General features: G+C 41.7%; 1 protein-coding gene across 5 annotated transcripts in view; it reads left to right on the top strand.

The window, feature by feature from the left end:
- Positions 1-16,530, top strand: part of LOC119165656 (uncharacterized) — a 29,652-nt gene extending 13,122 nt beyond the window's left edge. Inside the window, exons 2-7 of one of the 5 annotated variants that reach the window (XM_075872299.1) lie at positions 4,387-4,483; positions 7,999-8,111; positions 11,035-11,103; positions 15,161-15,196; positions 16,209-16,274; positions 16,394-16,530. In XM_075872299.1, coding sequence (XP_075728414.1) covers positions 4,387-4,483; positions 7,999-8,111; positions 11,035-11,103; positions 15,161-15,196; positions 16,209-16,274; positions 16,394-16,498 — 486 coding nt within the window. In that variant the 3' untranslated portion in view covers positions 16,499-16,530. The remainder of the gene's footprint in view (positions 1-4,386; positions 4,484-7,998; positions 8,112-11,034; positions 11,104-15,160; positions 15,197-16,208; positions 16,275-16,393) is intronic. The other 4 variants (XM_075872302.1, XM_075872300.1, XM_075872301.1 and 1 more) reach the window with 4 other exon arrangements.
- The last annotated feature ends 615 nt before the right edge of the window (positions 16,531-17,145 follow it).

The following is a 17,145-nucleotide window of genomic DNA, read 5'->3' as shown; positions in this document are numbered from 1 at the left end:
TGACTGGGATCAAACAGTGTGTTGTTGAGCTCAGCAGCGCCACACAATCTAACTAGTAGTGTTACAGTTTCAACGTTATTGAAGTTTACATTTTATGCCACGGTAGGCAGGCAATGCTTGTAGCTAATCTAAAGCACCTCTCCACGATATGCACGGTAAAACATGCACAAATATAGCATTACATGTGTGAGGTCAGAGATGACCTGTTGTAGTGGACATTCAGATGTTTCAACCTGCTGGCAGAGTGGACATGCGAGGGTAGTCATCCTGTCATTGCATGGCAGTCTGGAAAAACAAGTAACATCACCAGATATCAATGCATGAAATCAATTCATAATCAATGCATGAAATTTTTCAAAGTAAACAAATAAAATCAGTTAATTAATAAACAGCAGTATTTTATAAATATATGTAGTGGTACCTCATAACACGTATATCACTCAGGGCTGCTTCTTCACAAGGCCTGTCATGTAGCAGGTTCCTAGCCAATTGTACACATTCGCTTCCATGGTAGGTGGGCCAGGAGGCTGTGGCAAAAAAAGAAGTATTTCCCATTTATGTCACGCTTCCTTTGTCACAATATAGCAAAACCAGCTCCATAATTATGTGATGTTTCTCAAACGCGACTGCAGTAAACTACTAACTAGTAGGTTTTTTGCACTAACATATGGGCTAGCTAAGAAGACACATGCGAGGCGACAGTTATTGATTTGCCTTCTTTTATCGCAACGGCCTGGTTGGTGTTACCTGGTAATAGAACTTCAGAAATAACTATTGAGTCAGCGACTCGTTCCCACAAGAAGCCATGCACGCCGCAGGTAACGCACGTTTTTCCGGTTACAGATTGAGACGTTCAACAATTTTAAAATTTAATACTGCAATGCGCTGCCACCGTGTGACGCCTACACAGCCATTGGCAAAAAAAACTACATATGTTGAAATGAACCAACTAGCCCCGCAAGCAACCATCCTTAAAAAACTGAAGTGGTTTCTACTCACCACCCCGGGCTAGCAACGGGTGTTCATCCGATGAAAGCTTAAACAGTCGCTTCGTCCCCCGAAAGTCACTCGAATTCTCTTCGCGAAAGCATTTGAACGAGTCAAAATAAACAGAATGAGAAGGAATGTGTCGGTCGGCAGAGGCTCGAAATATTTACAGCGAAACGAAACAGTCCGAGACACCTCTGAACGTACCATGAGCCGAACGTACCAGCCGTCGCAACCGTTGGCCGCCGCAAACTTTGAAATGGGGATAACTATGTCAATAGGCTGCTACTGACATCGAGTCAGCTGGAGCAAAAACTATTACAAAAGTTGATGACGCAGCACATGTTTAAGAAAAACTACTTGCTAGAAGAACAAAATGTTTTTTATGTGTAGCGGTACGCAAACATGTAGTATTTGATCATTTTGAAATAAAACTTGGCCCCGACGAAGGCGCCTCTACAAGAAAGTGCGATAGCGCGAGTGGCGAGAGAGGTTAGTAGATCCACTCTAGGTGTTTGATACAGAAACGCGCTGTGGTTGATTTTTTCGCCCCCTATAGGCGAGCACTTGAACTTGAGAGTTTCCGGGGCCTGACCTTACCGTCTCCGAGACAGGTCCGCATGCTTTCCTTCACTTTTGAAAATAACTGCCAGATAACGCTCATGTCATGCCAGATAACGTGCCTCCATGAACATGTTCGCCTTCGCCGCACGGATCGATATTCTCTCATACAGCGCATTCAGAATACAATTCACCAATTTTCTCGCAAAGAACATCAAACAAACAGTTTTCCAATCTCGACAGACGCAAGACTATCGTCTTTCGACGACATCTGCAATGAAACATGCAGATACAGGGCCAATTTGTTTCTTTCTTGAGTTTTCCTATATATAAATACACATACATCTACGGTGCATGGTGGCAGCTTTGGCAACGACAAAAACCATTGGAGATGGTTCATGTAGTTGTTATGGCAAAACGAACGATTCTTCACCACCACAAAGTAGGATAAGTGGGAGCATGCACGAGCGTCTACACCTCCCCCTCGAAGGAGCAAAGTACGCCTGGGAGGCGAGCGCTTATCGCGACGAGTGGGACGCTGAGCGTGCCCTTTGCGCCATCTCGCTGTTAATGCTGAGAACACGCGGGTATTTACACGAGATCGGCGTACCATTACAGGTAAGTTTTGTGAATAAATAGCTAATTCCTTGAGTGATCAAGGACGTGCACTCTGGTGGTTCAGCAGTTAGCGCTTGCTCTGCGGCTCCAGATGCCCTTCGTTGGATACTGCACTTTGAAAACAGTATCCTGAATTATTTTTGGAGGCTTTCATAACTATGTAAATATGTATACATACATATACGGGACAGCACAGGGATGATGATGGCCAAAACCAGCCAAGAGTGTCAATATAACTGCTATTGCAAATATAAATAATGCAACTAATAGGGCCATCAGCTGCCATAATTTTAATATGACTGACTCACTCGCCCTTTCTTTTGTTTATTAAATTATGTGTTTTTGAATAATAAAATCTCTGATTTATATCAAACATTAGCAAGAACTTGTTATAGGCATTGTCTCCTCATCTTGGGATAAAATTATGTGTATCTTGTTGTATGTGTGCAGCGTGCAAACGCTTGATCAATTGACATTGACTAATTGAAGCTGTAGTTCTAAATTTATTATAGAGAGTGACCATAAATATTAGTGACATTATGGTTTCTACTATCACAATTTGTCATGATGTCATTAAGTGCTGTTGCATGCGATGGTATCCTCTCTTTATTGATAGAACTTGACGCTGATCAATTCGTGCTTCACTTTTTTCGTAGACCTCCTCTCTGTCACAACGCTATACACGAGTTTCAATATTTTTGATGCGTGATCTAAACACCGCAAATATCTGAACATGCGTGCAATGGCCAGCTCTTTTATATCCTAGAAACGGCTGTTCACACCATAGGTAAATGAAGCAGTGCTTTAATTGTGTCATTTTGAAAAGCCCATTTCACAGCGATTGTTCCTATTACTTGTAGTGCACAGTGTGCGTATGAAAAAAAAAATTTAATTTCTAGTATAACAATATTGTTATGCCTACTGGCAAACCACTGTGCATGCAGGCGTCAGTTTTATATCAAGTCATGAATGTTTATATGCAACTCGACAGTAAAAAGCTGGTCGAAATCAGCAATCGCGGTAGCCGATGCCTTTAAACACGCATGAAGTTAAAGCTCAAGAGGCTATTTCCATCCTCTCTCTGATTCACGCTGATATTGTTGGTTTTGTTTCGATGTAAGACTATCCGAATATTTGTTGCGTGATTAAGTGACCATCGTTTGAGAGAACATTGTATGCTACATGGTGTGTGTGGAATGTAATATCCATTATTAGCCCTCATTGCTGATTCTTAAAAAATCCATCCTATGCGCACGCATAACACAGAGTTGGCTTTCCGCCATTCCATCGATTTACCAATGAATAAACATATTGATATTGTGTATACTATAGAGCGTCCTATTGAAAGCTTCTCTCACGTCTGCGTATGTTGTCAAAGGCAAGAGGATAAATAGTAGGTTGAGGATTAGCCATACAATTCTTTTTATTTCATAATGTCATTCTTAATATTACGCCTCAGTACACAGAGCAGCGATCGAGATTCCTCTATTGGTGAACGTAGCGTTAAAAAGTGGTTCATTGTATGTCTACAGCTATGTTAGCAAAGCAATAAACTGAAAGTATAGTTCACAAGGCTGACGAGATGTTGATAAAACATTTCGATAATATTCTTCAGGAGCTGCTCCAGGTGGAAAGGGCTGCCCACGTAATGAGGCGGCCATGGCAGTCACCGTATGGTTGTAAGAGGCTTTGAACTTGAAAGGCTTTGTTATTTCCCTGAACTCCCGATGCTCCCTCTAAGCAATGAAGGTACGCCAAAATAGACAGCTAGTAGATGTGTTTGGACAATCGCATATCAAGTAGTACGCTAGTATCGCCATTACCATGCATATACGGCACTGGCATAATGTCTTCCATACCCACAGAAAGTCCTCATTAGACGACCAGTACCTTTCCACATATGCCAGTTGTAAAAGCTTCAGCACGCACTTTGCATTGATGAGAGATGCAGCACAATTGTTTCTTCGAAGTGTGAAGCGGCTCTCTTTCTTTGAACCTGTGCTTTTTTTTAGTTGCAACACAGCAGATCGTAGGGTTTCACCAGCTCAGGGACTATGCGGGTTAGCTGCTAGCCGTCATTCATATATCAATAGTTTTTTTGCTATCGTATTTATTGTTTCACGCTTGTGGAGAAACTGAAGTTTTTCTATTAACGACCTTCTTTTTCTACATATTTGCCATGTATTACAACGCTCGGACAATCATTGGTGCCATCGAAAGGTATGGAAGTGGGACGCGCAAAGAACTGCTTTCCTGGTACTCTTCCTTGAAATATGCATGGTAGATCATGGAACACCCTGCAATACGCAACTGCCACGTGAGATGTGCTCCAGCCGTTGAGCCCTTCTTTCTTCTCACTCGTTTATTGTCGCCGTTTCTCGTAAACCAACTTTGCATTTCAGGAAGTTTTGAGTGCCACCTCTGTATCACCACTGATAAATACGGCAGGGACATCGGCAGGAAGGCACATCTGCATATTATACATATGCGGCAATATACGATAGAGGTGTATCATAAAGCAAAAACATTCGTAAAAGCACTGTGTAATCTTTCAAAACAGTAGAAGCATGCTATGTTTTGAAATATGCACAGTTTTCTTTCTTTTTTTAGGGTAGAATATAAAGCGTTAATTTCATTTCATTGAGTCTTGCATTGGACCGTATCGTTAGTGAAAGGTTCTGTCAGCAACTAAATTATAAATATTTATTGACACCCAGTAGTATTCAAGCATATTTCGCGTATGTATGATTCATTGTCCGTAAGTATTCACACATGATTATCATAATTATGTACTACAAGACTGAGAAATTACTGCTTACGTACATGCAGAAAAAATGCTGAATGTATGAATCTGGACAGAATAAGCTAAACAGACTCACAGCCGCGTTATTTATGAACTATATTAGATGAAAACTTTTTTAGAAAACACCAACCTATAGCGATAACTTGAAGTTCCTACCAGGTGAACGCGCGGGCGTGCGTGATCTACGAGAAGACTACAAGAACCCCGAAGAAATCAATAGAGGAACAACAATACAAATGTTAAAATGCTTCGGACGACACTGTGAATCTATCTATCTATCTATCTATCTATCTATCTATCTATCTATCTATCTATCTATCTATCTATCTATCTATCCATCTACCTATCCAACTATCTATCTATCTATCTATCTATCTATCTATCTATCTATCTATCTATCTATCTATTTATCTATTCATGTCTCGGTGGACGTACAGCTTTCTAACTAAAGCACCATTGAACCGGCTGATTAATTAGTTTGCGTTTACGTCATTGGTTTATCTCAAAAAGTTGAATACCGAAGAGTTCACGACATAAGTATTTTAGGAAATTTGGCAATTCAACATAATTCGAGACATTCCCTATGAACTTCTGCATACAGTATTCGGTCATTCAAGCGACGCAGGCGGCGCCATTTAGCCGTGCTCCGAAGCTATCACATGGTGATAAAACAGCGATGCAGTTCGGTCTCTCAGAAGCCAAGAACCAATGAACGCTTCTTCACGCTCTGCGACGCTGACGTAAATGCTCACGACATCACCGTCTCGTCCGCCATTTCGACCTTCCGCTGCGCCGCCTATAATCGCTGGAATGATCAAATCGTACATGACCACGACTGGCACGCGGTAAATACGGTAATTCTTTTCAAGTCGGGTATTAAGTACCTTGAAGAGAGCGATTAAATTTGAATAAAGTCAAAACGCGGTGCTCCCTGAAGGACCATAGAAAATAGCCCCACGAGCACCAGCGCATCATCTTACTTGAGGCCGAGATACATGGTGCTTACGTGTCTTATAAATCAATGACATGTAGGCCTAAGCAATTTCGATTTGCGAGATGTCAGTATACGGAAGTGGTACTTTTAGATAAAAACAAAATGAGTATCATAATCTTTGAAACACCACCTATGTCAATTGCGCATTTCTGTGGACTACTTGAAGGCACTTGACAGCATAAACCATACCCCACTTATTAGAAGAATGGAACTAATATTGCTTGTAATGTTTTTTTTCTGACTTTGTTGTAACAGTGTTTTCAGCAGCGTGCGCAAAAACCTCTTATTAATAGTCACGCATTGGAACTGAAACTACTTATGGCAACAGCATTACATTAGGTGGTTTGGGGCTTTTGCTCTTTTGCAGAAACAGACAAGATTTATTGAGCATTGATACAGACGCAAAATTATTACATATAGACCCAACACCAAAATTTTAGTATTGACAACGAAATTCTGTCACTATCATATGACTAAATTCTATAATGCCCTGTGAAAAGTATCACCTTGACACTGTGAAGTCATTAAAAATGAAAGTCAATAAAATAAATGCCGTACTCAAGGGAAGAAGTGAAACATTTGTGCTCGATTGAATGTACATTTCAATAACTTTATTTTGCCTGCCGTACCTCCATTTAAATGTCAAGGCACGCTATTTGAGCTACATATGCCCTGAAGATTCGCGTAGAATTGACAGTGGGTGGCATGTTTCTGATTGTTGAAATATTACGCGTGTTACGTTTTTTTTTTGTTCCTACCAGAAAGTATTCAGCTTCTTAAGCACAATTTCCTGTTTGTGTCATACATATATTGTCATATTGTCGGGGCCGACAAACGATACCCCGCATAAAATGCACAAAGAGCCTATGCGTTGCACTAGTAATGCCAGCTAGTCATCTATACGAAAAGAGAAATTGCCCATAAATGCCGCACGTTTACAAAACTAAATAATAAGAAGCAACAGTGTTCTAAACACCAATGACATCCTGAAACTTATTGCGAGTTTATTGTAAAGCATAAAATGGTCAATAGGAGAATGTTTGAATTAAGGTAACTGTTCATTCCTAGACCATATTGTGTCCATCAATGGCACGTTTCATACTGAAATAGAACTGCAATAAAATGAACATGTACCTATAAATGCCAAAGTTCCGCAGCTCAAGATTTGTTTTTCCAGCATTTGTTTGCTTGCTTTTCAGCTTTTGAGCGTGTAAATCATGTGTGGTAAGCTTAAGTCTGTATATTTGTGTACGTGGAATGTTCCTAGTATGAGTATACTATTATTTTCATCTTATAGCGTTAAGCCGTTTTTATAATTGGTTCTGTTGCTGACGTGTCAGAAATAAGGCCATAGACTACGTCAAATGTTTGGTGTTTGTAATTAACTGTGCTCAACGTCCTTTTTACGTATGTTGAAATAAAATTTCATTTGATTTGGTTTGTTTGACAATGCGCGCTTATCAGGAGCGTAGGCAGAAACTTTTACAGAGGGGGTTGAGGACGTCCTCGATTACAGTGTGGCACCCCCTTGAAATGGTCATTTTTCGCTATGTATGCCGATGCGAAAGAAGGCTTTGAGGGTGGGGAGGCGTGGTCTTGGTGCACCAGCTCCTGGCTACACCACAGGTGTATGTACTTTACTATCTACCCTTTATTTCTCTTGCCGCTATTTTCAAAGCGGCTGCCATAGGCTAACAAATATAGGCTTCTATTGTAACGACTCGGCGTTCCGAGTAGCGAGTTAGATATCATTCAAAGCCAAAAGAACGTAATATTGCAGAGGTTCGAAAGCCGATAAGATGTGGCCTCCTGTTTTGCTTGATAGTAAGCTTGTAGAACTTCAAGAATTCGTATAAGTTAGTATTGTGCCGGCACTGGTATCCACTTGCCGGCACTTTTTTTTCTGACAAACAAACACCAGTTAGAAAAGCAGCAAATGGTCATTCAAGTGTATGTTTGTTACTACGACGTTGCTAATATAGATTTTAATTCCCGCAATACGGCTGAAAAGAACATAAACTTTTCATTGCGACAGGTATGGGACCTCGCCTATTTCACGCAAAAGCTCTTTTTGGAGACATAATGCGCGCATGTAAGAAGGAACTTGTTGCCTACGCTAAAACAATACCATCTGACAAAATGGCAACCGTAAGTATATGAAGCAATGCTGCTTTACTTTTGCGTCAAATACTTATATTATGCGCATTTTAGTGGTTTTCTCACCTTGGAAATTGTTTCTCGATTCCCTTTAATACTTCCACAAACAAAGACAACAGTTATTGAATGAAACAATTGTTTTGATCATTCTTTCAGAATCTATAAAGTTGAAAAAACCTGGACCTCGTTTAAGCCTTTGGTTGAGAAGTGAGATCCAACAGACAAATCCAGCACCTTCCTCAATAGATTGTCTCAATTCACTTCTCCGTGCACATCTACACAGCGCCACTATGAAATGAGCTGCTTTTCGCGTAGCATTGGTGATTTCAAACTTTCCCAAATTGTTTTGCAAAATACGTACTGAGGAATGTGTAAATATTTTTCCAGCTGCTCATTATATGTATTTCATCAAACACAAACGCATTCAACCAATCACTCTCTACGCAGTTAAGATAACGCTTTCTATGAACTATTCTATGCTTATACCTCTGATTAATATATTTGTTATATCGACTCCTCGCGATATATTACGTCTTGATATAAATTATTTTCTGACACAGTAAATCACAGAAATATAGATTCTTGCAGACGTGCCTGCAACGCGCAGCACGCCAGTTAAATTTTACTGTTTTTTTTAACACGAAGGTGTTTCACACCAGGGTCAACCAAACCTTCTCTGGCGTATTTCCGTCACGGATATGACGTTTTAAAATATATACTAACAAATTGCAAACAAAAAAAACGAGAAGGAAAGCTTCGCAGACGGGCGTCGAACCAGTGACCTCGCGTTCATCTTCACGCGACGCCAACCACAAGGCCACATAGTGACCCTTCACAACGTTTTTAACCGCGAAAGGCTTGTATACGTCATGTAGCACTGGCGGTCCTCGTAGCTGAGCAACTTCAGCGCGTTTTGGTCATCAGTAGCGAGATGGCACGGCGGGCGCACTTTGGGATCGCGCAAGCTCCTCGTGCTGTGCCACCGTGCGCACCGCGCGGCTCCACGCGGCTGGGGAAAGGGCGTATAGATGTTCGATGGCGTGCTGGCTCACGCACTCGCGCTTTAGCGCACTTGTCTTCAGATTCGGTGCTTTTTACCTCCTTCGCTTCCACCGCAAGTTATAGTAGTTAACGAGAGCTCGAACGTCTCTTCGGTGGCTGCCGCGGCGTTGTTTACGAAGGAAGCGCGCTGTTCACACACGAAGTAACAATTGTGACAGTGTTTCACGCTTCTCCTGTGCATACCTCTATGTTCATTTTGTGTGTCTTTCGTTCTCTTTGAGCAGCGTGCTTCAGTTGTCGAGCTTTGACAATTGTTTGTCTGCGCTTGTCCTGTGTAGGCTCATTTCATGAGTATTTTCTGCTTGGGGTGTGTGCTGCAAGTTTAGAGCTGCTTGCCGTTCTTCGCGTTATATTGCATTTAGTTGCTGTAGCAGTTATTCCTGTGCTGAAACAGTGCACAATGAACGCTGAAGTACTTCTGCAACGACACGTTTCACTTTGGTGTTATACCGATTGTTTTTGTTTCGCTCTTCACCCTCCGCAGTTTTGCGCTGACAGACAACACTGGTTTTGACACATGACCATCGCCGCCGACATGAACGCGGACACCACAAACAAAATTTAAGTGATATAAGCCTCCCTCACAAAAGCTTATCAACGTTTACAAATTGTCGTATTTGAATTATTCTGCCTGACCATTTCTGGAGTGTGAATGAGCGAAGTTTCTTTTTTTCCGATAAGTTGAAAACAATGGGATTACGGCAAGTTTAATTCCCCAGAATTGAATCGGAATGAAATAGAAGTGCCTAATCCACAACATAGGTTTTTAGACAAAATTGGCACGATAGGAACATAAGCGATGAAACCGGCATTTGCCTAAAATCTGGTCTCTACTCAACACAATATTATCACACATCACACTTTACACTACTTTCACAGCTTTTGCATTAACGCAACTTTGCATTTATTTACACTATTTTCCAAAGCAGCTGAAAGCTTTTCCAAAAATTACGAGTCACAAATACACTCTTGTACAGTGCAGCATATGAAATACAAAAATAGATCATAAATTCTACATCACTCGACCAACAATGCCTTATTGGAGAAAAACAAAATAAACCATCTTCACAAAGGGAAGGCTGGCGGAATGCAAAGCAGTAGGGTTGCCTACGGGTGAGTCACAGTTTGAACGGCGCTAACAAAGGTGCTGCGGTGAGCGCTGTATGATTCGTTTGAAGCGATGGCTGGCTTAGGTCTTCTAGGTGGCACGTACAGGCATGTTTCAATGCGTAGGTTAGGCGCGCGTCACGTTTATTGCGCGTGAACCGACGAGTCGGCGGTGTAGCGAGCGGCGGTCCCGGCAGGCGTAGCGGGTGAACAGACGAGACGGTAGTTGCGGGCGTCCCAGCAAGCGCGCAGCAGCCGAGAAAGAGAGAGTGACGTCAGCGTGCGTTGCGAGAGGAGCGTGACATCTGCGTGGAGCAGTGGCGTGACCTACTTGGCACCGCGCCAACACCTGTGGAGGGACAGCGTTACACAGGGTAGCCAAACAAGTGCTTCGCTTCTACAACAATGAAGTAGTCCTGTGCAGGGTTTGCGAAACTCGGTTTGTGCAAGTGATCGGTAAACCATCCTGTGACGTCATTCTTGATAGCTGGTGCAAGATCAATAGCTTGTGGAAGGACTCCGAGGCGGACTGCGCGTTACTTAGGTAGCGTTGAACGCTGTAGCCTTTGGCATATCAGGAAGGATTTTGAAGAGAAAGCCACTAGAGCTCGAATAATATAGACAAGTGTACAGGGAGACAGTGCAAAAAAATAAACAGGGAAAAAAAAGGTCCTCTTGAGACGATTGTCCTTGCTTTGCTTTTTCCATGACGTTAAACATAATTTTTTTTTATCTTTCCTCACAGGTTTTGAAGCTTGGCTGCTCTATATACAACGCATGCAAATCCCTGATTCAGAAGGACACCCTGAGGCAGGTAAGCTGTTTCAAGTAATATATTCGGCCATAGACTCCAGAGATTATTATAAGCATTATGCAGCCATTGAAATACAACTAATCAAACTACAACAAGTCTGGAACAGAACACTTCATCGGATTTTGGAGATACGCAGCACTTTAGGATTAGCATTCTTTCATAAAATACGCCACATACCAAGGAATATTTTATCAAGCACTATCCGGAGAGAGATACCATCGCTCTGTATACATTTTCTAGTAAAAGGCATATATACGCCAGAAATCTGCATTGAAAGCAATGATGATGAATGTTGCCCGGGCAGTGCTAGTCTTTACGCTTTGTCTGTTCCATGATGTAAGCGATGTTGCGCGATGGGAGCCAGTAAATTAGAAGCAATGGTAATTCCTTATAGCTTGACAATGATTCACATGAGTGTCATGTCGGGAGACAACAACATGTTGCTGGTGGTGACGTTTCACTCAGCGCCAACTCAGCACCAATTCAATACCAGTGAAAGGCGAAGTGGCCATGGATACTAGGCGTCAGTTGGGGTTTCAAGGAACATGTGCGCTGGTAGTGGTTGCCGGACATAATAAGATCTGTCTGAAGGAATTGAGGGTTTGTGGATGTGCGCACCTATTGTATTTCACCAGGTTTTACAAATCGAATGGTACTTTAAAAAACATATACCTTGTGGATCATTTGCTCTTATTTCTAAGCTTGTCAACTATAAATCAGGCGAAGTGCTGAAGACGTGTGTGTATCGCTTGTCTCCGCTCCTCATTGCCACTCGCTTAGTGATGTCACAAGTTTGATCGCAGTCAATTGCCTCATAAGTTAACTTAGCATGCCAAGTTTTAATACGAGAAATATAAGGCATAATATGCGGTGGGCACAAAACGGAAGCTGCAGTGAGCCACGTCGAGCAGGTTAACGATAGATTATACGAAAGTGGCTAAATCTGCGCATCGTATTTTTTGACTGGTGCTGTGATGTGATAACCGAGGGATTTAATGTTCCGCGGAATATTTGAGATTTTCAGGGTAGAACGATTCAGCAGAAGTACCTGGGTCCATTATTTGAGTAGTTATTTACTCTTTGTAGGCTTGTGTGCTCAGATTTGGGTGCACGGTAAAGAACACACACGTGGTCGAAATTTCCGGAGCCCTCCACTACGGTGTCTCTCATAATCATGTGGTGGTTTTGGGACGTTAAACCCCACACGTCAAATCAGTAGTTATTTACTTCTCGTGAGTAGGTGGGTGAACCTAGTTTTCTGCAAGCATGACTGTACAGCGCAGTGTCGCTAGACACACTTGAGATGACGAGAGTCTAGCTGTTGTCTACGAAATAAGTTTCATGAGAGACTCGATTGTGTGTTGACACAGCTACAGTTTTTTTTTTAATTTTTACCTATGGCTTGTACTAAATGATGGTAAGTCGTTGTAGCCTCTTCCCTATTAATATAGGTTCATATAGCCCATTTGACACTGTGTGGCTATTTGCTTCTCATACTGGCAATGAAATAGATCTGATGGACTTCTGATGCTTTGAGAAATCGTTAAAGAGAAAATGTCTCACAGAGGCCAACATTTTCACAAGCAGACCTTTCTTCTTTAATGCCTTGAAGAAAACAAGAAAAATAGCCAAAACATTGTTTCAAAGGTGTTCGCTGTTCAACAACTTTTTTTTGCATCGAGACTTTCATTTTTCTTTGAAAATCTGTTTTTTTGGTACTAAAGATCTGAAAAACTTATATTAGGTGTCATAACATGCGTGATTGTGTAAAGTGCGTATGAGCTGCTCTTGATTCTTACTAAGTTTCACATGAGCTCAGGTATTCTTTTCTTGGATTAAAGTTTTCTCATTATTTGCATATTCCATTTGTCAAATAAAGTTAACGTTACATGTCGACTTCACACAACGTATGTGTCTTCTTTCCTAGTAATAATCACATGTATAAAAGAAGACCTTACGTTTACGTTTGCTGATATAATTTAATCTTATTGAGAAAAAAATCGGTCACATTCAATCTGTTCTTTTCACAGCACGCGAACAAAACAAAATCAGTTAGCTAAGCTTCAGGAATGGCCTCGTCACCCTAGCAGCCACAGTACCTGCAAGAAAGCGTGAACACGTTGCGCGCCCATGCGAACAAGGCCCAGGAGAGCCTTCGCAGTAACCCTCATCTTCTCACGTCACACACTTTTCCTGGTTTAGCTGAACTCATCGGCGACGTCATGACACGAACATTTTGCTCCATGAGAATAGAAACTAGAGCAAGTTGGTACGAATCCATCTTAATATTAGCGTCGCACTGAGGGAGGACGACTATAAAAACAACGTCCACTACAGGGGCGCTGTTGTGCGCCACCTTTTACAAGTCGTCGCCCCTTCAATGCGATTCTAAACTGAAGATGAATATTTTGTTTGGTAACTGTTTTTAAAAAGATACAAAGCAGCTAAGCTGCTAATAGTGGAAGCGGTGCTACCATAGCACATCACAATCTGAGAGCGCGTCTCATGAAAAGTGTAGGGCAGAACTCTCATACACACGATCCCACGAGCTTCTTGCTTGTGGTCCGTGCCCCACACGTCGGTGTGTTTTTCCCACAATCGTTTGATATTTTCATAGTAAACAAGTGCGTCCGTGAGCCAGACAGAAGTGACTGGTGGATAAAGCATTGTTTGCATGAGGCGCCGCATATAGTCACCGCCAGTTGAAGCAGAACTATGAAACGAAAAATTGGCATTGTATCAGCATCCTTTTCTTCAAAGAACGCCGAAAGACGTTAGTCTTCTGTGTGGAGGCGCTGTGTTCACTGTCAGATATGTGAACACCATGTGGCAGTAGTTCAGAGAAACAAAAGTTGTTTTTGAACACATCGGAACTGGTAGGTGGCAGCACCATGTGGTTCTAGTGAAGTGTAAAAAGCACCCTCTTTTTCCTCCATGGATTTGCATTGTCAGCGCAGCGTTATAAACACTGCGGTCTTTAGAATTACGTAACTCTGCAATATCTAAGACGCGCACTACCTGATACCTACTTGAAGATGTGGCGCCCAAGCATGCGCAATATTTGTTTCTGATTGACAGTATCCATTAGTATAAACGCAGCCAGGAGATCAAGATTGGTGGGCGTTCAGCAAGGGGTCAAATTTACACTCGGGTGGCTGAAGCAATCGACAGAGAAACAACCAGACAGATAGACCAGAATTTCAGCGTCGAAGTATACCCCGAAAGACTATCGTCTTTAGAACACTATATCAGAATCTGCGTCCACATTTCGCTCAATATCAAGGTCAGTGTCCACATGTTGTTGAATGATATTATGGCCCCAACTCTCGTATTGAAATGACCCTAAGGTTGAAGACAGCGCGTGTTGGTAAAGCATGACTGTGGACAATATAGCTCAAATGACCTATCAGACACAACAAAGGTACACACGCCTAAGCACTAATTGTGAACAATGAATTTTATGCCCACTTGTGGAGGAAAACGTACAAAAAACGTGAACAAAAAAGAACTAATGAATTAAGAAAACCAAGAAAAAAATACAAATGAGATTGTAAGAAGTGATCTTCTACCATCGCTCTTGTTTCTGTTTATATTCGTCCAGAAAAAGGAATAACATTCACTCTTGAATGACAATGCTTCGGTGTGTGTGCGCCCTTCTTGTGTCTTATTGATCCGTTGCCCTATATTTTGGAGAGTCAGCGACATGACCCATATTAATATACGGTAAATGTTTTATTTTGAATCGTGACGTTTGCGCACAATGTGTACAAAGAACTATCTTGTTTAAGGGCTCTTACAATCTTCCCTGACTTGACCCACGCGGGCCTGAATTCTCCGTGACTACGGCCCACTGCCTGGGATTGTTTGACAACTCTAATACAGGGAGTTAGCGCAACCTGACGGGATAGCATCTTAGGACTGGGGTAGGTGTGCGAATCGAGCTGGTGCGGCGACATAAAGCTCCTGATTCAAAAGGCCATTTCTTCAGTAATTAGAATGTATATGCGACGTCATAGTACAACTTAAAAATTAAAGCAGTAAGTGTTTTTTTTTTTAGTCATACGACTGTATCTTACAACCGGTTCGTAACGAGGTAAGTAGAGCTGTGATTTCATAACATACATTAAAATGCATGATAAATTACCGCAAACTCACAGGCAGCGCTAATTTACTGAGGGTCTCAATAAATGTGCATAAAAGTTCTCAAAAGTAGGGACAAAAATATATTCACGCTGCCTCCATAGTTTTTTTTTCCGGTTCATTTAATTCAGCTAGACAACTTCTTGATTAGTGGAGACAGGCGATCAGGTAAAATGGTAAAATTGCAGCCTTTCCTGCAAAAAAAAAAGACTAGTTGTCTCTGGTATTTCTTAACGACTAATCGAATCTTACCAATTTCGTTCATGACATAGAAGTGGAAGCTTAGAAAAGCACACTTGTCTTACTCTCCCGAAACTTTCTGAGTTAGCAAGCATGATTGCAGTGGCCATCACTTGATGTAGTTTCATGGTTGTACTAGTTAAGTTTCAAATTACAGCCTCTGTGACGCGTGTACGCTGACAACTGCAGATAAACTAATACCACTGCAGTCATTGTCGTGACCAGGAACGTCATTCAGGTGGTCTCGTAGTTGCTCTTATGCAAAATTTCGTTTATGCTTGGCCAGTCAATTTGGATAAGTCTCATTGCTCCGCACTACACACCAGAGGTTGATTTTCTGAAGTCTATTAGGGGTAATTGCCTCTTCGCAAAAAATATTCCCATTTAACCTACTATCCGTCAGTGCTAATGAAAAAGAACCTGTTTTGATTTGCACACGTAAGTGCTCTGTCTAGTCATCTAAGATAATTGCCATTACAAAAATTCGTTGTTACGGAAGCAGGAGAAACTATTTCGTTTTTTTTTATTCTCAGACCCACTTCTTTAAACAACCTGTTAAAACTTTTCCCTAATAAAATTAGTGCGTGAAGGCAATAATGACAAAATTGTAGCCCTCATAAATTAAGGTGCGGTTTGAAACTTGGCAGCGTGTTTGTGTACTAGCACGTTCTTGTTTTGGTTTGCGCAGCACTTATAGTAGAAACATTACGTTTCTCTGCCCACAGAGCTCGCCCCATTACACACGTCTCAATTTGACGAAAGCACACAGGGAAGTTGCCGCGAATGCCTTGGTATGTTTCTCTACCTTGGTTTCTGGAAACGTGTCGATGAGAAAATAAAAAATCCATATGACTTCGCGGAACATATATTACGCTTAGACTAAGGCTTCGTCCTATCCTTTACTTCTTAGGCCTGTGCTTGGGATGTAGTGGCCGCTCATCCTTCCAACATTGAAGCTCTGGATGATGCAGCTGCGTTGACACGCCGAGTTGTACTGACATTTGGATGGACTTAACTGAATAAACCGTCAAACACCAGTGGTACTGCCTTCCTGCTGTACTCGTTTATTTTGCTGAGCAGTGTGGCAATTCAGCTCTTTTTGGCACTTTGCACGACAGATCTGCACGCATTGAATATGCATAAATGTAGAAGCTCTACGAAATATTTCCAATTTTATATGTACAATGTACTTCATTTGAAGAAATCCTCCTTCGTGCCTATGTATGGGAGAGCAAGTGAAGTTTCGGAACAACGAGTAGGAAGCTACTGGTATTGTTTCTTCCTTAATTACTTATTTTGCCAGAAAAAGAACCTTTGGACACCGAGCAGCTCGCGAATATATAAGCCCTGTGCCCTGCTAACCCGAAAGTGGTGGGTTGTATCACGAGTGCAGCAGTGACACATAAATTGGAGGTGAGATACCATACCACAATCATATACTGCGCACATACTGCTCGATGTCAATCCATATTAGAGAACGCCAGGTCATCGCAGTTTGCACAGCCCCTCATTAATGCGTCTCTCATAATTACACTAGGGTTTGTGGACGTAAAACTTTCAGACGTTATCAATATTAACTATGTCCTCCTTTGGTATCGATTCACTTACAAAATAATATCGAAATCACTATCACACACACTTCCCTCATTTGTTGCTTGAAAC

The sequence above is a fragment of the Rhipicephalus microplus genome, chromosome 8 (genome assembly GCF_043290135.1).
Source record: "Rhipicephalus microplus isolate Deutch F79 chromosome 8, USDA_Rmic, whole genome shotgun sequence".
In the NCBI taxonomy this organism is placed as follows: Eukaryota; Metazoa; Arthropoda; class Arachnida; order Ixodida; family Ixodidae; genus Rhipicephalus; species Rhipicephalus microplus.
This window is presented reverse-complemented; position numbering and strand designations above follow the sequence as displayed.